Source organism: Phymastichus coffea, unplaced genomic scaffold, assembly GCF_024137745.1.
Source record: "Phymastichus coffea isolate CEN01 unplaced genomic scaffold, Cenicafe_Pcof_1.1 PCOF00020, whole genome shotgun sequence".
Taxonomy (NCBI): Eukaryota; Metazoa; Arthropoda; class Insecta; order Hymenoptera; family Eulophidae; genus Phymastichus; species Phymastichus coffea.
This window is the reverse complement of record NW_026706831.1, coordinates 3,762,320-3,785,941: the sequence shown is the minus strand read 5'-3', so window position 1 is coordinate 3,785,941 and position 23,622 is coordinate 3,762,320. Positions and strand designations below refer to the sequence as shown.

The window sequence follows — 23,622 nt, the reverse complement described above, 5'->3', positions numbered from 1 at the left end:
TACTAATCGCGAGATTCGTTAGAGACGTTCAAGCCTTCTGCGTATAAATCTATTTATCTATAAAATGAGGTGAATTACTTAATTTATTTCACCAGGTGTTGTGAAAATTGTATAATTAGTTATAAATAATAATTAACTGTTGTTATTTGTAATTATTCGCTGAACGTTAGTCAACGGCTTATTGTTAGTATGTTGTTGCAAATTTTCGAGTAACGTTGGGTGAAAATAATAATTATATGTTGAGAATTGTAATTAAAGTATCAATATAGTTAATGCCGAAAGAAAACTAAATATCGACAATTTATTCTTTGTTGTAATTTTAGTATTAGTTGAAAGAAATTGCGTTCTTTTGGTTTATATACATTACATTGTCAATATTTCGTTTGTCGTTACTGTTTTTTATATGCTATATTAGTATTAGTAAAGATTGCTCGACCTTACAAATTTTCGATTACATTGAGTTTGAAACAGTAATGACCTTTCCGCATCAACACTTAGTAACATATAGACTCTTGTCGCGAACTTTATGAAAATAATTTTTTATGTGGAAAAATAACAAAAGAAAGATCATTCATACTTGCATACCGCACACCTATTTAATTTTGATGCTCACAATGCGTCACCACTAATGCAGAAGTGCCCTTCAGCTTCTAAAAGTACCTGCGAGTCTTTTTACGGACTGTGGCTTCACGTGCACGTCTTAAAGTGCGCGCCGCTATCGCGTCCTTTTACGCGTGTCTTGCTTGTTTTTCGCTTTCGATTGTGCTCAGGCGCTTCCGTTGCTGTTCGTGCTTTGCCGGAGAAATGTTTATATTCTCTCCTACTTTCGCGTTTGTTTACGTTTCGAGGCTCTGTTTGAAACGGTACGACTCGACCTTGTGTTTAACCGAAATTGATTATTCTATTATGTTGGGCGCCAGTTATAACGGGTTTATTACGTTTATTTAGAGAGGCGGGGGCCATTATAACGTCGGAACACTTACCGGCTCCGACTTTACACCCGCTCTGCCGCACTGCTAGGTATCATTCAGGGAGCGGGAATCGAAATAATAACGCGAGGGAGATTAGGTAGAACTTCTCGTATATTATCACCAAGTAGAACAAAGGAAAATTACCGAGGTCGAGCCGCAGACGCTAGCGCGGACGAACGAACGAGGAGAGCCGCAATTACTCTCGCGGACAATCTCACGCGCACTCACACTCACTTTCCACTCTCGGCACGCGCCCCGTCGTGTGCCTCGACGAAGTTGCAGACACGACGGGCAACGGTGTACACAAAGGGAAGTACTCACGGCGCTCCGTCTAGTCGCAATCGCGTATGCACTAGCTGCAGCTTCTGGGCAGTCGGTGCTGGTGTCCGCCTGCTGCGATGATGTTTCGACGAGAAGGTAGATCGGGCTGTTGCTGTCAGAGATCGACTAGATAACGAGTCGGCGGAGAGCGTAGTCACAGGCGAAGAAACACGTGTTACACGAGCGCGGGAGCGGATCGGCAGGTTAGGTACGGAGGTGTTGTGGCTAAGGCAGACGACTTGGTAGTGGAGCCGGTTGGCGGCTCCCGCTCTTGCGGGGGGTAATGTCGGTTCGTTACCGACTGATGGGGTCTTACGCGTCCCGTTACAAAATCTATATTTTTTAAATTACTATATCGGCTTATACAGATGATTATTATTTTTTATTTATTTTATAACATCACTGATATATCCAACTAATATATATATTAAAAGGCATGTCGTGGCCAATGAAATAAAATGTATCTGACGTAGTACATATTGAAAAATATGTATATATTAATATGATTTGAATAGCTATTCGCCTGGATTTCACCTTTTGTGAAAGTTATAAGTAAACTAAAAGAAAGAGGGAATGGGAGATAAAAATTATCAAGAATATATAATTATATATTTAATGTAAAATACAGGCCACAGATGACCATGGTAAAGGACAGATAACAACAGTGCCGCTACGGTTAGATCTAACTGATGCAAACGATAGTCCACCCAAGTTTATACAATCAAATTGGAGAGCAGTAATCGACGAGGGTGCTGATGTGTTCGAGCCACCATTGCGCATTCAGGCGTGCGACCCAGACAAAAGCTCTAAAATACATTACTTGATAGTGGAAGGAAATGATCTTGGCGTCTTTAAAGTCGATCCAACTACAGGTGAAATCACGATTGTCAAACATAATCTTCTCACCGCTACAACTAACGTCAGTGATGATGTACTTACACTCACGGTCCAGGCAAGCGATGGAACTTTTGCTGATGAAGCCGTTATTAGTATCACTGTACGCGACGTCAACAATAATGCTCCTCGTTTTGCACACGATTTCTATACTGCCAGTATCTCCGAATTATCAGCTCCAGGTTTGAATCAACTTGCAACAATCCTCTATCTTTAATTAGAGACAGGAACTGATTATGTCATAAGAAAATTTTTTTGTTATGATAATTTTCAGTTAATAATTCTATACTCTACTTCTATAATTTAATCAGTACAATATTTAGTTTTGTAAAGTGAGCAGTCAAATATACAATATTGTTTTATTATTATAATTATTATTAATATTATATTGGATTTTGTTAACCAACCGGTTATTCATATACAAGTTACTCCAAAAAATTTATTAGTAGACTTTTCGGGGTTGATTATTATATATATTTCAGTCTAATCACGCTTATTGGTAGAACTCTCTCGTGTAATTGCATCATTTTATATGTTAATAGGATATATAGGACAAGTTTTTTAATCTATGGACCTGACTATCTTCCAAACTACAGTATCTACAAAAAATAGTTCAGATAAAAGTTAACGAGGACAAACAGGGCCATTTAATTGTGTCAATAGTTTTGACTTTGAGGTTCATTGTAAAGGTTATTTCAACGTCATAATAGTTTTTTAAGTAGAATACGTTATTTTTGACTGCAAATTTTTATAGAATTAAAACTTTTATATCAAACTTGACTTTTCAAAAAATTCTTTTTGCAATCTTGGAAAGGGCAAAATGAAGGTATCATACCTGAAAAACGATATGATGTACTTTTGCTAAAATGGCATAGTTTTTCAGATAACACTATTGTTTGAAACAAATTAATGTATTGTAAAAGTATAAATTCTTTGACTAGCTTGACCTTCAGGTCAATTTTCAAGGTTGTATGGTTATAACGCATTTTTTGGTTAGTAAATTGGTAAACCTTATATTCGATTGCAAAACCAGTTTTTTCGTTTTGAAAGAAAGACTTTTTATATGAGCATAGGGACTTTTTAGTTTTTCGATCTGACCTTTTGGAGTTTATAAGGTTATATTAAGGTCAAATGTACTTTCATATTACTTTTAACGTTATACGGAAACAACAACGTGGACTAGTGAGTTCTGTTTCCTTTAAGGTGCTTGTTTAAATTAAATTTAACTTAAGTTTAGCTTAAATTTAAGTAATTGTTCAAAATAAAAAATCAAAGTTCAAATACTTTATTTTTTCTATCCTCCTTCTTCTTTATTTTTTCTATCTCCTTATCAATTTTAACTTCAGAGAATTTTATAAGCTTTAAAATGTATGTACTAATATAAAACCTTCTACATTATAACAATCAAGCTAAATTCAGAGGAATAAAATCTACAATTTTATATTCAACAACATAAGTAATAACTCAAAATCTATCGGAAGAAATATCTTACTGGGCGCGTTTAATGAAAGAAAGGTAAAACTTGAAAGGCAGTTCTTGAAGTAAACTTCAACATTGACCTCAAGATCAAAACTATTAGTACAATTAAATGATCTCTTCTGTTCTAATCATCTTTTATCCGAAGCATTTTTTTATAAATACCGTAGCTTGTAACATATTCAGATCCATAGACTAAAATAACTTATTTTGTCGTATGTGTGTGAACCAGGAATTTTATTTCCATCGCAATGTTTTATATTTTCCCTAAGTAAAGTGTAATTATCATACAGATAAATTGATGCAATTGTTTTAGGTAGATAATGAATGGTTTTATTTAATCCTCTTATGGTTTTTTCCATAATTTTGTGCGTACCGCTTTCAATAAGCTAATTGTTATATTAATAAGATAACTACTCATTCTTCACAGGTAACATTGTGGAGGAGCTCTCAGCCACAGACGCTGACAGTGGCCTTAATGCTCAGTTAGTTTATAGAATTCAGAAAGGCGGCTTCAATGACTTTGTTATTAACAAAACGAATGGTGCAGTTTACATTTCGCGTATGTTGGACTATGATCAGCAAAGTGTTTATCATCTAGAAATAATAGCTTCCGATCAAGGTATACTATGAACTTACTATCATTATTGTCAGTGCCAAACTTTCTCTAATTGCTGCTAGTATTAGCTTGTGATTAAATTTACTTACGTTGTTATTATTAGGTTACTATTATTAATAGTCTCTATTAAAGTCTTTAATATTTATAATTACTTGTGTTTAGTCGGACTTATAGATTTAAAAATTTCGTAAACAATATGTGAATTTTTGCTTGTTTAAGTACTCAATTGGAACCATTTCAAAAGACTCTCTCTAATATATCTTTATTTGGAATTAAAATAATCATGTAACTAATTTCTGCAAAAAAGGATTGTAGGAATTTTTTATTATATTTTTTTATTTACATTTTATTTCTCGTTTCGTTCCGGTCAAAAGATCACACGAATGGACATCTCTTTTTTCTCACTGATTTTGTAATAATACATTGAGTAATTAGGTAACTCGATTTTACCTTAGGTGTTAACCCATGAAAAGTATCATCCAGTTTTCTTCCCAAGTAGGACATATAATTTTTCCGTATACCAAAATATCCGCTGGTGGTGTATATGACTTTTCTCCAGGAGTAAGCGATAGCAAAAGAAATTGCAGCTATGCATGTGTGAAAATCTTTCTAACTAAGACCACTGGATTTGAGTAAGTAAAGACATCACTTCACAACTAGAAACGTGGAAAAATACTGTTTTAGCAAAATTCATTTAATCTATTAACTTATTATAGATCACATATAAATTCATATGGCCAAAATTCAATTATGATTCAAAAAATCTTTCCATCTATTCGTCGAGACTTTGCACTACAATTGTAATTTTAATATGCGAGATAGATAGATAGATAAGGTTTATTGAACCATGAGGTATAATCCCGTAGGCTTTGAGCAAAATACAAAATAGATACAATAAATTAGAGCGCAGTAATAGGCAGTAAGATTACACAACTAATATTAACTTAAGGTTAAATTAGGTTAAGCGTAATATGTAAAGAATGTGAGAGTGAAGTTATGATGCATACATAAAAAAAGAAATAATACAATATTCGCACGGGGTAGAGAGAATAGAGCTAAATTAATTGAGAAAAGATTAGGTGATGAGATGAGGTGAGATCATAAGTCGTGGGGTACAAAATGAAATAAGGTAAATTTAAGTAACTAGATGAAAACAGGCGGACATAATACAATACAATATACTCAAGAGAGCAGACCGAGCACAAAATTAAATCACCAGTCAAAGAGGATAAATGAAGCTAGCGTACAAGTTATTATACGTGGTGGTCAGGTAAATTCGATTTAGGAATGAATTCGTTCAGCCTGGTGAGAGGCAAAGGTGATAGTGAATGTAGACTATGGATCGAAGAGTGGATGTAAGGATAAGTATTACACTGAAGAGTTGAATGAAAGAAAATTGCAGACCAGTTAAAGACCAGGTGATAGGAGGTACTTTGATGATGAGGCAAAGGCAGAAACGTTGAAAGGAAGAGGGATAGATGGTAGTTTCAGGAGCAATGGAAGATTAATGAGGTGTTCAGCGTCAGTCCTGTGGCGAAAAAGGAGCTGTTTCATCACCATGAAGTAGCCATACAACCAGCGCTTGAGATCAACATAGCGAGTAATATCAAACTCGGTGATGGCCAACTGGTTGAGGAGGTACATACCATAAGTCGCTGCCGAAAACCTCCAAGCCTCAGTTTTTGGAGCAGAATATGAGAAGGCCATAGGTGGATTACAAGAAGAAGGCTTCAGGTTGGGAGGATTTGGAGTTTTGTAAGGTAGCTCGGATATTGTCAACATACAGTTTCGTATGTGCCAAGGATGAGAGAGATGTTGCGCTGACTCTCAAGAGATAGCCAGCCCAGACGCAATCTATGAAAGGTGACATGGGAGTCAATGCTTGGTGTGGGAATGAATGGTATGAAGTCTGTGATGAATCTGAGAGAAGAATTGAAAGCGGTTTGACGGGCTAGAGTTATGGACTTGTTAATTTTCATGAAGGCTATGGAGACATATGTAAAATGGGGAAATATTAGTGCTTGCACCAGGTATTTCCTTGTCTCAATGGTGAGTGACCTTCTATGGAACTTCAGGGAGTTTAAGCCAAGGTGAACTCTCTTAACAATGTCGGAGATGTAAGGTTTCCATTGAAGAGTTGAGGTGATAGTAAGTCCTAGACTTGTAACTGATGATGAGAATAGTATCTCAACATCATCAACCTTAAGCCTAGATAATAAGTTAAGGTATATAGAGATAACATAAAGCTCGCTTCTAACAATCATGACCTTTGTTTTGGCAACGTTGAATTGGAGACCGTTTGCTCGCACCCAGTCCACAACCGCCTGAGCATCCAATTGGACCTTCGTAAGCCCCTCAACAATCTGGGAAGGGACGCAGTGGTGGTAAATCTGGGTGTCATCAGCATAAATGAGGTGCTTGCAGAAAAAAAGCACTCGTGGGAGATCATTAATGATAATGGCGAACAATAGCAAACCAAGGACGCTTCCTTGCGGGACACCTGTCTGTGCATGTAACTACTGAGAAACGGAATCCTCATAGTCAATAACTGCCTGCACTCTGTCGGCTAAGTAGCTAAAGAACCAACGAAGGACGGAATCACCAATATGACAAGCTCTCATCTTAGTAACAAGCAGGTTATGTTATATTATCGAAGGCCTTTGAGAAATCAAAGAGGACAAGGATGATAATTTGTCTCTTATCAATGACAAACCTTATGTCATCGAGGATACCCACCAAGGCGATCTCAGTAGAGTGTCCCTTCCGGAAACCGGCCTGTTTAGGCTCTAGAAGATTATTTGCATCTAGATGGTTAGAGAATTGGTGTAATAGTCCTTCGAAGATTTTAGAGGGTTCAGACAACTGCGCGATAGGCCTAGTATCAGAAGGGGACTGGGGTGATCTGACTTTGGAGAGAGGACGAATGAGGATACGCTTCCACGTGGAGGGGCTTCCACGTGGAGGGGAAGGTGGATGTTTCAATAGACTTGTTAAAAATTTCGGTAAGGTTTCAGGCTAAAGTGTCTAGTCCAAGAAGAAGCATCCCTCCCGTGAGTCCATCACAGCCTTTTCCTCTAGAACGCATAGCTTTGATCTCGGTCTCAACATCAGATTGTGTGATTTTTGAGAAAACAAAAGGAGGAAAAGAAAAGGTGATGTGCAGGGGAGAATTACAAATATTGTCAAATTTAGTGCTGAAGATCTGTTGACAACTGTGGCAAAGTGTTTGTTGAGTTCGTCAGCTGAGGAAAAGAGCAGTAGTGATGATACATGCCGAATGGCTAAGCCCATATCATGAAGGGTCCTCCACTTAGGTTTTGAGCTATTGGCATGCTCAATGTTATTGCGGATGTGGATATTTTTCTCTGCGTCAAGCTCGTTTGAAATAGCATTTCTGAGTGAACAATATTGTTGAAGGGCCAAGGATAAGCTGGAAGCTCGAAAGCGTCTGTAGGCTGCATCACAAATTCACATTTGGGCACGTAGTTTATCAATTATCCAGAGCTTCTTTTCCGCGGAGATGGTGACAAGATTAGAAGGAGCAAGCTCATTGAAAGGAGCACAAACCGCCAAGGTGAAAATTTTCTCATGTCGATTGACTGAGGTAGTGACTGGATGTAATAAACCACCCGAGTAGCTCGAAGAGACAGAGAGTTTGCTGGTGATAAGAGAATTCGGAACCGCTTTATCAACACGATGGAGGGAGCAGGAGTTTTTGGTTGTTCTTGAGGCAAGCAGAAGAGTATAGAAAACTCGATTAGGTCGTGATACGGTACAAATGGCGAAAGAGATTGGGTAAAACTGAGAATTCGAGTTGAAGGATTTACTATGATAAGGTCAAGCGCTGTATGTGTAGTGACACCCATTTCAGTGACAGGATGATGTGTAGGCTCAATAGAAACGACCCTAAGTGTGTGTGTATTGATCAAGTCACGCAAAGCCAGGACATGAGAAAGATCTGAGGTAAAATAATAGTTGAAGTCACCAGTAATTACAACGTCGTTGAAAAGAGGAAGAAAGGATGAGATAGTATTAAAGAAGAAGGTTGGGATTTTAGCGGATGAACGGCCGTAAACAACTGCAAATAAAAGTTTTAAGTGGCTTTTATTGTGGATTTCGGCTATAATGAATACTGGTGAGTTGTCATATATAGGATCGGAAGTAGCAACTAAATTTACCGTAAAACTATTGCGAAAATAGAAGCCAATTCCACCACCTTCCTTGCCCTCGCGATCTAGGCGGAAAAAATTATAATTGGCTAAGGCGAGGTGATCATCAGAGATGACGTTACAGAGTTTCGTTTCGAAAATGGCGATAATATCATATGCACTTATATATGCCTGGCCTGTGCTTCCAGGAAAGAGCAGTGCCATGGCACGTTCAGATCGTTTATATTGATGTGCACCATAGTTAGGGGGATTATTCACCGGGATCGGTGAATGTCATGAGGTTTCAACCGGGTCAAGGTTTGGCGACTGAGAGGAGGAGGTAGTTGTTGTAAGTAGAGTGAGGTTCGGTGGATCTGTGAGAGATCGGGAATGATAATCAGAGCGAGGAGGTCGGGGATCGTGGTGGATACCACCAAGAGGTACAAATAGTGCAGCCGCAGGGTGAGGTCGATCACCAGCTCCTATTGAGCGTGAGACAAGTTGGTGAGGTGCCAGACTCAGCAGACTACGCAGATAAGCCTCGGAGACAATGGGAATGAGCTCCGAATTCGACGTGGCATGGCTGAAGACCGGCAAGTTTCGAACCGCAAGTCATACATATTCAAGATCCTCACACACTCTTCTAGCCTTGGACAAAATCTCAAAAACAAGCTTAGGGTAGATTGGTCGCAGTAAGACTCGGGAGTTGCCTCCACAGCCAAAGATCGTCTGCGCAGTATGCTCTTTAATCCTGGGCGAACACTTAATTATTCTGTCTCGAGAGGATGGTGAATCGAGCAGGACGGTAAACGACTTCCGCCGAGCGCTATGGTTCAAGAGAGAGGATGATTGCGGCTGATTTGGGGGTGCAGCAGAGCGAACATTAGTTGAGGAACTCCACTCCCTCGTCACAATAATCGCAGGTAGGTTGTGCTCTCCACCAAAACCAAGCGCAACGAGAATAGAAGTTGCGGCCTGAAAGAGAGAACCTCGAAATTCAGCAGGCAAATCATGGACCAGGATTTCAGGCTCATCAACTACCGCAAACTGGGCGTTCGTGAAATTCCTCCTGCGTTTTGGTCCAGAGTCTACAGAGCTTCTCAAACCGCTCAGAGTTGAGTTCCGCTTCCTTCGTGTGACGCAGATAGAGCAGAGTAACTAGTGTTCTGTCTATGCGCAGTCAAGGAAGTCTGTAATGAACCGGTGAGCGTCTGCGAGGTGCAAGAATTTGGTGGTGGCACCATATATCCTGGAGTCGAAACCAGCTCAGATCTGTGAAGCTTGGTGATCGGCAGCAGTTATGGTGGCGTTAGCGAGGCAAGACGTTTCCTTGAAAGTGTGATGATAGAAGTGGAGTGTCCTGTAGGCATGGCGAAGATGTCCAAAGCGGTATTAGCTAGAGATGTGTCTTCATTCAACAAGCGGTTGAGGCAGCAATTAAATTCGGCAGAATTATGATTGGCTGGTCTTGAGTTAGGTGAAATACAGAGATTGTGGTAAAGGGAATTACAGGAGTTATAGAGGAGTAGTTGATCAGGTCGTCGCACGATCAATCCGCACTTGGCACACACGCGGCTTGATATAAATAGGCAAAATAATTTAAAATAGTTTGGAAGTGCTTATGATATTTGAAAAATCGCGCGCAAATTCAAGTGGCCGAGGGGCGTGCGTAAATTGAAATAGCGCGGTGGCGCGCGCAACCTACCAGCTATGATAAACTTGGAAAAGTGAACTCTACCGAGGAAAAGCTAATTATTATAGAGGGTGTAGCGGGAAAATGAAAATTCACGCGACAGTGTTCCTCGCAAAAATAAGGAACGCGGAATTGAATTAAGAGGAATTTTGGCGCGGAAAATTCGGAAAATGACGTAACTTAACTTTGGAATCGCTAACGATTTAAAATTAATGATGAATAATAATGAAAATGATAATGAAAATGAAAATGAGGATGAGGTTAAATAGAACGCAGTAATTTAGTCTTAAATTAATGATGATCATTACAAATTCGCAACAGGTATGATGTATACGAAATGGTAGAATGAGCGATACAGAGTGGTGACAAAATGAAAACAAAGAAAAATCTCCGTCACTTAACAAACAAGAAGAAAAGAAAAGATGCTTAAGCGATGATGTTCATCGTTGGTAAAGCAAAAACGTGGAAGATGCACTACCTGAAACAGTTTGCTCGAAAGTGTGATGCAGAATGGTTAAATAAACTGTAAAGATGAAAGAGCCATTGAAAAGATGCTGCGATGCCTACCGAAGAGAGATTAGATTAGATTAGATTAGTTCGTTTATTGCGCCAATGAGGTGGAACCCCGTCTGGCAGTTTGGAAAATATACATAACAAAATAATAACAAAATTTAAACATGACAAATGAGGAGATGCAAGGATGAAAAGTGACGCATTTGACTATTTGAAGGAGATGAATTACGTGAAACTGTGTGAGTAGTATATACGGTGAGTAGCGAGTTTCCAATGGCATTAACAGTAAACACTAAGAGTATATATGTAAAAATAAAAATAGAATTAAATATGAAAATATAGTAAAATAAAATATATAAAAGCAATATAAATGAGTTATCAGATAAAACGACAAAGTTAACAATAATAAAAGATGAAAAATAATACTAAGATAATAAAGACAATAAAGGTAATAGAAAACAATAAAAATAGTAACAACAACAAAATACTAAAAGTAGTAAAAAATAATAAAAATAGCAAGAGTAGTAAAGACGCGAATGGCACCTGTTTTACAGAAGGAAGGTCTGAAAAGAGGAAAGGTATAAAGGTGAATCGACGTGCGTTCGGCTAGAAAATAACCATTCAATTAGCTATTTCATGAACCATAGGTTGATTGAGGGGTAAGTGTGGGACGATGGATAATTTTGGAAGAACGCGGCTGGATTGACCCTATTTGGTATGCGAGTATAATCGGACAGTGCCGGTACCGGCATTAACTTCTCGCCTCGTAGTTCAAGAATAGATCACGGGTCTAATCCCTGAAGTTAGGGATCCGATCGGTGGAGAACAGGGTCACGCTCAGTGAGTTGAGTATTCTCTGAGCAAGGATATGGTTCCATGCCTCAGTTCGAGGGGCCTTGTATTCAAACGCCGACGGCGGGTGGCGATCGAGCGCCGGATAATGACACCATCGAGCAGGACAGACAGGTTTTTAGCCAGGTAATGCGGCGATTTTCTGGACACAACGGAGTAGGCCAGAACGGCAAGGGCTCTATACCTATTTGGGGTGAGGGATAGCCAGCCCAGGGCTATGGTGCGTGATGTGGCTGTTTAAGGATAGAGAAGGTATAAAAGGGATCCATCCTATTACGAAGCATACGCAGGCGTTTTGTGCAACTTGAAGCTTAGACGAGCGCTCTCCATCAAGCTGAATACAAACCACTAAGAGGTAATCAAAATGTGGGAAAACGAGTTGTTCGACAAGAACTTTTCTGAGAGTAGTCGAGAGAGATTTCCTGTGGAAACGAAGTGAAGCCAGACAGCTGTATGCCCTCCTCGTCACACTTCTCACATGTTCGGACCAGTTTAATGTGGGAGTAAGTGTCACGCCCAGATTACGAGCACTGGTAACATAGTCGAGTGGAACCTCGTTGATGGTGATCTTCACGATGTCATTCAAGTTAATAGCCCTAACGTACTGTTCACTGCCCAGTATCATGACCTTGATCTTGGTGAGGTTCAGGGAGATACCGTTTCCTAGTGCCCAATCCGCTATAGCCTGCACATCAAGCTGCACCCTCCCCAAAGCCTCCGCAAGGCTGCTGGGATGACAGTGAAGATAGACCTGCGTGTCGTCGGCATATAGCATATAGTTCATGAAGGAGAGAACAGAGGGCAGGTCCGAGATAAAGATTGCAAATAGCAATGGTCCCAGAATACTACCCTGCGGTACTCCAGTAGCAACCCTGAGCCAATCCGACACCCTGCCATCCTCCCCCATAACAGCCTGAAACCTGTCAGTCAGATAGCTAAAAAACCATCTCAGGACAGTGTCAGACAGGCATAGGTCCCTGAGCTTAACCATCAGACGACCATGGGGGATAACGTCGAAAGCCCTGGAGAAATCCAGCAGGACGAGGATTGTAATTTTACGCTCCTCAATAGCCCTGCGGACGTCATCCAGGACACCCAGGAGAGCTGTCTGGGTGCTGCGAAACCGCACGAAACCCGCCTGCCGTGGATCACGCAGCTTGTGGCGGTCCAGGTAAGACGAGAGTTGTACATGAACGAGCCTCTCAAGCACCTTTGATACCTCAGATAACCTTGCTATCGGTCTGATGTCCGATAAAAGAGCGGGCGAAGGTACTTTGGCAAGAGGGGTGATGAGAGACCGTTTCCAGGAGGTAGGGAAGACGCCGCACAGTAATGATTTGTTGACAAGATGCGTGAGAGATGAGAGACAAGAAGAGGAGACGAGTTTAAGCATCTTGACAGACAAACCATCAGGACCGAATGTTCTGGATGTGGACGAGTTTAGTGCATCCATGACCTCCTGGCAAGTGACCTCACGAAAATTGAATGGGGAGTAGACGTGAGGAACGTTTGGGGGTCTCGCTAAAAGGGCGTCCGAAAAATCAAGTGTCAATGGAGGGGACGAGTTGACTATGTTGGCAAAGTGGGCGCTTAGTACGGCTGGAGAAAAAAATTGAAACGGGGATGGAAGAGCGCGCCTTGTGACTCCCAAGTTTCGTAACTCTCTCCATCTGGCCTTGCTGGTGGCTGCGGAAGACAGTCTGCCTGAAATGCAGGAATTTTTTGCAGAGTCGAGGGCATTTGAGACATCGTTGCGTAGTCTTCGATACCCAGCGACGTCACTGCCCGAGCGGGTGGAGGATGCCAGTTTATAGGCAGCGTCATGCTTTTTCATAAGCGCAAGAATGCTCGGAGTCACTCAGGGTTTACGCCTAGAAGACAACCTGATGCACCTAAGAGGGGCTACCTCGTTAAAGGATTTTATGAGGACTTCAGTGAGAGAGTGCACTAAGTTGTCAAGGGGATGCACGTCGGCTTCGATCGACGGGTCGAAAGAGTGCTGCAGTCGTGTTGAAAAAATGTCGACCAGATTCGAGAGAAGGCCCCTGAGGGTCCCATTTAAGGCCGCTTCGTCCACCCGATTCAAACTGCGGGACCTAATGACTCTGGTGATATGATTGTTAGTAGCGAAACGATAGGTGAGCGAGATGAAATCATGACCAGCAATAAAAGGAGTATCAGACTTTCCAAATGTCTGGATAGCATTTAGGTCTTTCACTATGAAGAGGTCAAGAGTGGTGTGGGAAGGGGGATTTGTATCGAGACAGTGATGAGTGGGAGCAGTGGATACGAAGTGGAGGTTGTGCAAGTCAACGAGAGATCTCAAAGCTCAAGCATCTGGCAGAGAGCTGGAACCTAGGTCTGCGTTAAAATCGCCGGTAATGATGACACTTCCGTACAGAGGGAGGTAAGTGGCCAAGCAGTTGAAAAAGTGTGTGGGAGAGCAAGCAGAGGGACGTCTATAAACCACCGCCATCAAAAGCTTGGTATTGTCGGACTTTATTTCACCCAGGATGAATTCAGGCGTGTTATCAAAAACTGGATCTGAAGTAGCTAGGAAACTGAATTTAAAATGAGATCTGACGTACAGACCAACACCGCCATCCTGCTTTCCAATTCGGTCAAGCCTGAAAAAATTGAAATCGGGCAGAGAGAGGTGTGAGTCAGAGATATCAGGTGAGAGGAAAGTTTCGGTAATGGCTATGACATCAAAATGTGTAGAAATGGCTTGTGCTTCGAGAAGAGCAAAGTGACGGGGGGAATTAAGTCTGTTTATATTGATGTAGCCGACAACGAAGGAAGCAGAGGGCGGGGTATGGTCCCGGATTAGTTGGCATCATGGGCCAGAAACTGGAGGAGATGAAGTTGGGATGGCTTGAGATAGCTGGGCCGGAAAGACAGACACAGTCAGGCTGAAACAACCGTCTGTTTTGCTAAGTTGCGGAGCCGGATTTTTTGGGATGGAGGCAGTAGGTCGCGATTTGACAACCTGGGGCGCGAAGTTAAGGTTGAGTGGAGCATGTCTGCGAGTGCCGATCGGAGTGGCAGCCACTGACATGGCACCAGAGCGCAGAGCGGCCTGGACAGGAGGCTGACTAGGAGGCACAGGCGCGCAGGTGTCAAGGTCACTCTCCGACGTGATTGGGATAGGGGTGGAACGTGTGTTCTCCCGCATATGGACGACCATGCCCGAGACGAAAGGGCGCGCGAAACCCAGCTCGCGACTGCGCGCGAGTGCCTTTACAAAGAGATTGTGGATGGGCTGCGGTAACAGCTGGCGGATGAAGACGGGATTTCCGTGACCGCACTTAAAAATGTCCCTCGCCGTCTTCCCAGCGAGCTTGCCCGAGCGCTCCAGTATGACATCACGCACCACCGTTGAGTCGATACGCACGACCTAAGTGGACGTATCGGTCGGATTTGGACGAGAGCGAGTGGCAGTCCATCTTCTGGTGGCCACTATGCGACCACCAGCGTTTGGACAGCCAATCGCCTCAAAAAGCATCCCGGCGGCATCCTCCAGCAAACCCTGGAACTCCTGCGGTAGGCCCATAATAAGGAGCTCGGAACGATCTTTGAGACCCACCACGGACTTGAGGCTCTTCACCTCGTCGGCAACACGATTGACTTTAGTCAGAATGGAAGTCTGGGTGGCTCTGATCTCGTTCCGAAATTATTCACGAAGCCAGAAAACCATGCTGGTGGTTTGTCGCCCGTGGTAGATGCCATACTATCCAGCAAGTGGGTTTGGTCTTCACTGGAGGGAGAAACAGTGGGAAGGACGGCCGATCGGTCAGCACTACGGAAGTCACTCCGGGATTCCACTCTCGACGTCTTCGATGGGAAAACCTCGTAAGGAGATGCCTGTCTCTTACGGCCTGAGGTTTCGATAAAAGGCAAAGTACCAGCAGAAGCAGAGTCAAATTGGGTAGAAGAAGGGGATTCCAAAAAAACGCCACCGGACTAACGAGAGTTGGCTAAAACCGCGGACTGAAAAGAGCAGGCACGACAAGTAAAGGTCACAAGATCAGGATTTGAGGTTAAGTGGAAACAGTGACGATGGAAAGATCTGACACAGGACTCGCACCGCAAAATATTAGCACCCAGATCACTCAGCGCTTCACCACACTCGGCGCATGAAGACAAGACCATTTGATAAAAGTGAAAGGTTTGAAAATTTAAAACTAGTTAAAAAAAAAATTCATAGATTGTGTCAAAAAGTTTCTCATATCTCCTCTCCGGATCTCAAAACTACGCATGAAACTGTAACAAGTGAGATAGTTTAAAGGACCGATCGACACGACAAATTAAGCAGTTTGAATTTCGTGCGAAAATTTGAGTCACTGACCAGTCATAAACGGTAGTTGTGAAAAGTCTGGATTTAAAAGATTTGAAAATTGGCGCCTTAGTGGCACCAACTCAGTTAGTTAAGGATCAAAATTGGCGGGAGACACGGGAGTAAAATGATGCCATTTACAAGAGACGGTAAGGGAATTCGCAAATTAACCTAGAGATGATTGAAACGCAAAAATAAATGAGTAACTTAGACGCAAGAATGAAATGAGAGAAAATGATTGAGGATGCGAACGCAGAAAAATTACATTACAAATTACGTGAAAAAGCAAGAAAGTAAACGCGATTTGACACAGTCGATAGAATAAAATTAAAATTAAGATTAAAAATAAAATTGTCTAGCGTGTAGATAGCGCTAGATGAAAATACAACAGTATTAAACTAAATAAAACAAAACAAGATGTTGTAAAATAAATATAAATTAAAATAAGCTTAAAATTAAAACAGCCATCGCGATGACTGAGCGCAAGAACAAATTAAATGAAGAGAAGTGATGCGGCGAAGAAATAGCACCGGCTATGAGGAGTCTCTCCGAAAAGATTCAAATATGTGGATTACGGTAAAAATAGTTGACACTGGTACTTAGCAGCAAAAATGTTGGAAGTGTTGCATTCGGTGAGATGTGTAGTGTGTAGTGTGTAGAGAGTAGCGGTCCTGGAGTGGAGGCTGTGTTGTTGTTTGTGTTGTATGCAGAAGTGTATAGATCAAAACTCGTTCAAATTTGGAGAATTGATGAAGGTTATGTTGTAACCAGGCAGGCGGTTTATTCATCCATTGGCCAAAAAATTGACTGAGAGCCAAGAATTTTTAGCAGGAAGCGCAGTGGCCAGCTGGACGAACTCGCCTGCAAAAATATGCCACTCGAGGAAGTGGCAAAATTGAGAAAATGATTATTAAGGAAGAGAGCCTCAAAGACCAGTGTGTCGCTACTCACCGAGAGAGAGAGAGAGAGAGAGGAGAGTTAGCTTTATTTAACCGTAGGTAAAACCCCGTCTGCTATGTTAGAAATAGAACATTGTTTATAGTAGTTGTATACTATTTACAACTATTTTTCGCATTGCTTAAGATTTACTTTAAATAGTATAGTTAGCTCAAAAAGGCATAAAAGAATACTGCTTGCTAGCTGCAGCTTACTCGCGGTCATCCCCTCGCGCTCTTTTTCATCCCCCCTTTTAAGGTGGCATGCAGCGCAGCTATTGTCGGTCGTGCATCGCGTGTCTTGTTGAAGCCTAAACGGACGCTTTTTAAAGCATTTTTTTAGTAGTAGAATTGAGCATGTTAACATTTTTGCCGAAATTCGAACATTAATTTTTCTTTCGTAAAATTTTCTGCACTTTCAGAATTCAGTATTATTTTTAATGAAATTCAAGCTGTAATAGTTATAATCTATTTTTACCGAAAAAGACGTGATTTCTTTATGACGAATATTTTTAAAAGCACAACTATTAGTAGTTGAATTTTCAAAGTAATGACGGTGTGCAAGTAAAAAATATGCTTTTTTACTTCTTTGCACGTTTTTTCTCCTGCAGTAAACATTGTATTTTGACTACCTTATTAAAATAGCACATATTTCTACCACGACTAGATTTATATCTTTAGTGCTCTAGAATACTATACATTCGGTTTCATATCAATTTTTGATTCGTTCTAATAGTTATGCGGCATAATAGTTATAAATATTAAAATGTTAAAAATGGAGTTACACCATTTTGAGGCTTCATAACTTTTTTATTATTAGGAACACATATTCCTGAATTCGATTAATCAGCGTAGAATATAGAGCAACACAAAAAGTTGAAGTTTGCAAGAATTGCCAAAATATCGTAATAGATTTTTATGAAAATAAAATATTATTAATGAATACGAAAATATGGAGTGATCAATTTCAACTGATTTTATTATGTATTTTCTTTTATTTTTCTCAAAATGATCAACCATATAGTGTTTTGTGAGAAAATGGCCATAAGTTTGCAGTAAGTTACTCAAATAGTTGAAGAGATTACCATAAGATATTACACTATCTTTTATAATAAATTTGTAATAAATTTGTAATTAGCATTTCCGAAAACTATGGATAAGCATTTACTTTCAATTTTGTCAATTACAACACAATTACAACAGTTATATTGGATTCGCCATTTTGAATATTTGAAATTTTAGATTCGTAATCAGTGATCCCAAAAATCCTTAAGTAGGATTTTTTTTTTGAATTAAACGTTTTTTACCAAATCCAGCCATCATATTAGATCCGCTATCTTGAATTTCGTAAATCCAATAACGAATTCGTATTCAGTAATTTCCAAAACCCCTAAATAGGTATTTCTTTTGATTTTGTTGTATTTTCAGAAATTTCATCAGCCACATTGAAATCATATCTAGCCATCATATTAGATCCGCTGTCTTAAATTTCGCAAATCTGATAACGAATTTGTAGTGAACGATCTCGAGAACATAAAAAGAAAATAAGCCAATTTTTTACCTTTATACCGCCATTTTAGACTCTGTTATTTTGAATTCGAAAAACTCACCTGATAATTTTGAAAGTTTATATACCATGGACGCAAGAATCCTCTTCCTGAGGTTTCTAGCTAGCTATTTTCATGTGCTATCACTGACTTAAAAATATTCATCATAAGAATATTACGTTTTCTTCGACGAAAATTGTTTATAACTATAATGGCTTGAATTTTACTAAAAACTAATACTGGATTCTGAAAGAGCAGAAAATTTTACGAAAGAAAAATTAATGTTTAGATTTTTCCGAAAATTTTAATATGGTGAATTTTGACACGAAAGAAACTGCTTTAAAAAACGTCCGTTTAAGCATTAATGGGCTTGACTTACATAGTTCGTATTATGCGCTCTCTCTCTCTTTTTCTCTAACTGCCGTATGGATTTTTCAGGTCCCCTCAGACACTTCTAGACCGGTCAGCGATGGCTAAAATAAAGGGGGCCAATAGTTTGACGCGTTCTTATAATGCGCCCAACACTGGTCACTGTACCCCGCCGAGAGCAGAAAAGAGAAGGAGAGAGGTAGAGAAAAGATTTATTTCGATAACTTTTGATTTAAGGAAGTTATTTGAGTTTGAAGTTTTGAGTAATGTTGCTTTTCCACCATTTTAAGATTCTTCTAATGCTTTGTTTTATTTTTATACGTCTCTACGTCTTTTACGTATTTCACGTTTACTGTTCATGAATAAAATAATTAAAGATTCATGGTTCTCGATTGTTCCTTATTGTATGCCATGGGTGTTTTATGGCATTCTACGGATATCATTGTTTCTTATAGTACTTAATGGGATTAGAGAGTCTTTTATGTTGTTTTACGAAAATTGATGAATCCATGGGTCTCGATTCTTACATATGGTACTCCATTGGTGTACTATCAATAATTATGCAAAACCATAAATGCGTGATTCAAGTTAATATAATAACCAGATTTATTCATGAAATCATTTATTTTCAACTATTCTACGTTAATATGCTGCCTATCTGCGTAGATAAAATTTGTTTTATTAATGTAAAGAGGAGTACGAAATAGTTTTTTTACGTTTGTAACTCGAATTTAGTTGCCTATTGTTACTTGGGATCAATGATCTCGGTCGACAACCGCAGGAGTGTAGACGCGAATTTGTCAGAAGTTCCATCCAACAGACACTACTTATACAGTAAAATAGCTGTTCTCGAGCCAACTGGAATCTTTTTATTTTTTTTCTATTTCCCTGTAAACCTTCTGATTTCCTATTAGTCAAATCAAAAGTTAATGATAAGATCTATGCCTCAAAAAAATTTCATTCTAATTATTGCTGTTTTTTAAAAGTTATTCAAGAAAAAGTTCTTTTGGTTTTTGTCAAACTATAATAATTAATATATATAATAATTCTTCCCAGGTATACATCAAAATACCGTTTATATTACGTTACATTTTACGTTACTTCCGTCAAACTCTGAAATCAAATGAAAGAAAACAGCACTGTTACGATAACTTTATGAATTTTTTTATATCAAGTTTATAAAATTACGATACTTTATTAATACAGTGCCGGTCAGCCACTTTTACCCCCCCACGGGCAAAATCAGTCTAACTTCAAAGTTTTATATCTCTGGTAGAAATTAACGTACAGAGACGCGCGTGGGTGCGTTTGAAAGGTCTTTCGGAGAGCTTTCAAATGATATGACTCACGGTTGCCATCGATTGTTTTTTTAAATTTTGCAACAATTATGCAAAATTGAAAATTCTGAAATTTTTTTATTATTTTTGACAATTAGCCAATTTTGGAAAAAAAATCGTACGAAAATTTAAAGTACACCATTTTTTAGCTATTACCAAGCCCTATCTGAATCACTCATCAAAAATTTATTTTCGTTAAATATGACGCGCGCACGGGCATTTTTTTCTGGAAGTGACAGTTTTTTTCAACATTTTTTATCTCCGTCAAATTGTAACAATCGAAAAAAATTTTATAGGAGAAAAAATGTTTGTTTTTTCACGTAGAATACTGCAATAATTTTTTTTTCGGTTTTTCGAAAAATTTTTTTTTTCGGTTTAAATTATTTTTCAAGGTCGAAAAAAAAAAAGATTTTTTTTTTATGTAATTTACGATACTTGTTATGTAGTATTATTGAATGGGTGGAAAAAAATTTTTTTTTGTGGTTTCTCATCTTTTTAGCGTACCGACTGTGAGAAAAAAAAATTGAAAAAAACCGAAAAAAAAAATTTTTCGAAAAACCGAAAAAAAAATTATTGCAGTATTCTACGTGAAAAAACAAACATTTTTTCTCCTATAAAATTTTTTTCGATTGTTACAATTTGACGGAGATAAAAAATGTTGAAAAAAACTGTCACTTCCAGGAAAAAATGCCCGTGCGCGCGTCATATTTGACGAAAATAAATTTTTGATGAGTGATTCAGATAGGGCTTGGTAATAGCTAAAAAATGGTGTACTTCAAATTTTCGTACGATTTTTTTTCCAAAATTGGCTAATTGTCAAAAATAATAAATAAATTTCAGAATTTTCAATTTTGCATAATTGTTGCAAAATTTAAAAAAACAATCGATGGCAACCGTGAGTCGTATCATTTGAAAGCTCTCCGAAAGACCTTTTAAACGCACCCACGCGCGTCTCTGTACGTTAATTTCTACCAGAGATATAAAACTTTGAAGTTAGACTGATTTTGCCCGTGGGGGGGTAAAAGTGGCTGACCGGCACTGTATATTAATTTAAATTAATTTATTTTTAATTTAACTCTTGATTATATAATTTTTTAATTTTATATCAAGGTAAATGTAATATAATATAGTATTTTTTGTTAATAGTGTCTTGTTGTAATGTTCATGTTATGATAATAATTTTTTTTATTTTCTTATTTTATTTAATAAATTTGAAATATTCATAGTCATATTATTTTTATATACATAGCTTTTTTTTTACAGCGTAATTTTTGGCTTAAACATTAGTACCTTTAATGAATTATTTTCTCCTCACACGCCCCCACACATTTTTCAAGAAAGTTAAAAACTAGCCGGCGAGTAGACATTACACAATCTTTACATACAATACCTATTTCAAAATATTATCTAACTAACTATATCTGCTTTGATTTGTAAAAATGATTTATTTCTTAGGTGCCTGAATATTTACTCAACAGCGAGTGTTTAAGAACTCATTATTAGGTAGATGTTTCTCTTTTTTTTTTTTAAATTTCTATTGGCCTATTTGATATATCTATTGACGCACAAAACGTATAATTATGATGTATGAATTTGCTTATATCATCTTATCACTCTTTTGTACTTTTCGTTACGATGATTCAGTGTGGATGTGAAGTGTTGACTACAAAGTATGAGAGGAGCGAGATCAGTCGTTTTGGATAGTGAAGGAAAATATCTGCGACTGCTTTATCCTATTTTTGATGAGATAGCGCATACGAGGTGTGTTCAAAAAGTAAGGTGACTTTGTATTTTTAAGAAAAAATATTTATTTATTTATCAATATTTATGTTGTCCCCTTCAAAGTAATCCCCCTCAGATACAATACACTTATGCCAACGGTTTTTCCAATCCTCAAAGCACTTCTCATAAGCACTTTTCGGTATAGCCTTGAGCTCTTCCAGCGATGCAGTCTTTATCTCTTCAATCGTTGCAAATCTCCGTCCTTTCATAGGTCTCTTTAGTTTTGGTAACAAGAAAAAGTCACATGGGGCCAAATCCGGTGAATATGGTGGCTGAGGCATGATTGTGGTGTTGTTTTTGGCCAAAAAATCTCTCACAAGCAAAGATGAGTGAGCAGGGGCATTATCGTGATGCAAAAGCTATGAATTGTTTTTCCACAATTCTGGGCGTTTTCTTCGTATTGCTTCTCGCAAACGGCGCATAACTTCAAGATAATACTGTTTATTGACCGTACGTCCATATGGTGAGAACTCCTGATGCACCACGCCATGGTAATCGAAGAAAACAGTGAGCAAAACTTTGACATTTGATCGAACTTGGCGTGCTTTTTTCGGTCTTGGCTCATCTGGGCTCTTCCATTGGGACGATTGGACTTTGGTTTTGATATCATAACCATATACCCATGATTCGTCACCAGTTATAACCCTTTTGAGTAAATCTGGGTCGTCGTTGACGTCATTCAACAGTTCTTGAGCGATGCTCATGCGACGGTTCTTTTGGTCAAAATTTAGCAATTTTGGAACAAACTTCGCTGACACACGTCTCATGCCCAAAACGTTAGAAAAAACTTCATGGCACGAGCCAAGCGATATACCAACATCCTCAGCAACTTCTCTGATAGTGATTCGACGATTTTCCAGAACAATTTTCTTCACTGCTTGAACGTTTTCATCAGTTGTTGACGTGCTTGGGCGTCCAGAGCGAGGCTCGACATTGGCATCTTCCCGGCCATCTTGGAAGAGTTTGTACCACTTGTAAACATTTTTTTTACTCAGAACAGTTTCACCGTATGCCACCGTCAACATTTCAAGTGTTTCGGAGCACTTTATTTTATTTCTTACACAAAATTTGATGCAAATCCTTTGATCCATATTTTTCGATAGCAAGAAATCGCCGAGCACGCAAAACACTTATAACCCTTACGCCTCTCACAACCAAACAAAAAATGCTATACACTTGAAACTTGGTACAGATGTTCGGGAAGAGTGTACCAATATAACAAATCAAAAAATTGATAATCGAAAGTACGTTGCCCGTGAAATTTGAAAAGTCACCTTACTTTTTGAACACACCTCGTATAACAAAAAGAATGAAATTTCGATTTGATATTGGCACAGTTGTCAGAGAGAATGTTTCTTGTTTCAAATGCGAACTACATAGTATGCAATTTTCATACACTTAATTTAAACTCTATTTAAAAAGACTATTTAACTCTATTATATTTTAACTCTATTTAAGAAAGTTAAAACGTATCTTGATAGACAAAGTATCGTTCCTCTGCGAATGGAAAAACACGGTAAAGCCGATCGATGAAAGAGAAATCTATGTCCCTCTTCCAAGGAATCATGTACTCGTATTATTAGAGGCGCTTTATGTAAGTAAACATTGTAATGGTCCTATCTATGAGCTTTTCTCTTATTTTCACTGGATTACTGTAACCCGCTAAATTCGTGAATCTACTTACTTCAATTAGTATATTAAACGGCGTCATCTCACATATTATATGATTGTATTAGTGCTAGAGTCAAATTTCATGACCATATAAGAAGCGTGACGTCATTCTAGTTATAGATATAGATATAATAGTTTTTATTGTTCAATTAAAATGC

General features: G+C 38.9%; 1 protein-coding gene across 6 annotated transcripts in view; it reads left to right on the top strand.

Moving 5' to 3' along the window:
• Positions 1–23,622, top strand: part of LOC131675357 (cadherin-87A) — a 943,248-nt gene that overhangs the window by 368,105 nt on the left and 551,521 nt on the right. For all 6 annotated transcript variants that reach the window (XR_009303046.1, XM_058954308.1, XM_058954307.1 and 3 more), the window contains 2 exons: positions 1,921–2,368; positions 4,093–4,284. Coding sequence is in view for 5 of the 6 variants with exons in the window: in XM_058954308.1 (XP_058810291.1) it covers positions 1,921–2,368; positions 4,093–4,284 (640 nt within the window). In the remaining variant the exon portion in view is untranslated. The remainder of the gene's footprint in view (positions 1–1,920; positions 2,369–4,092; positions 4,285–23,622) is intronic.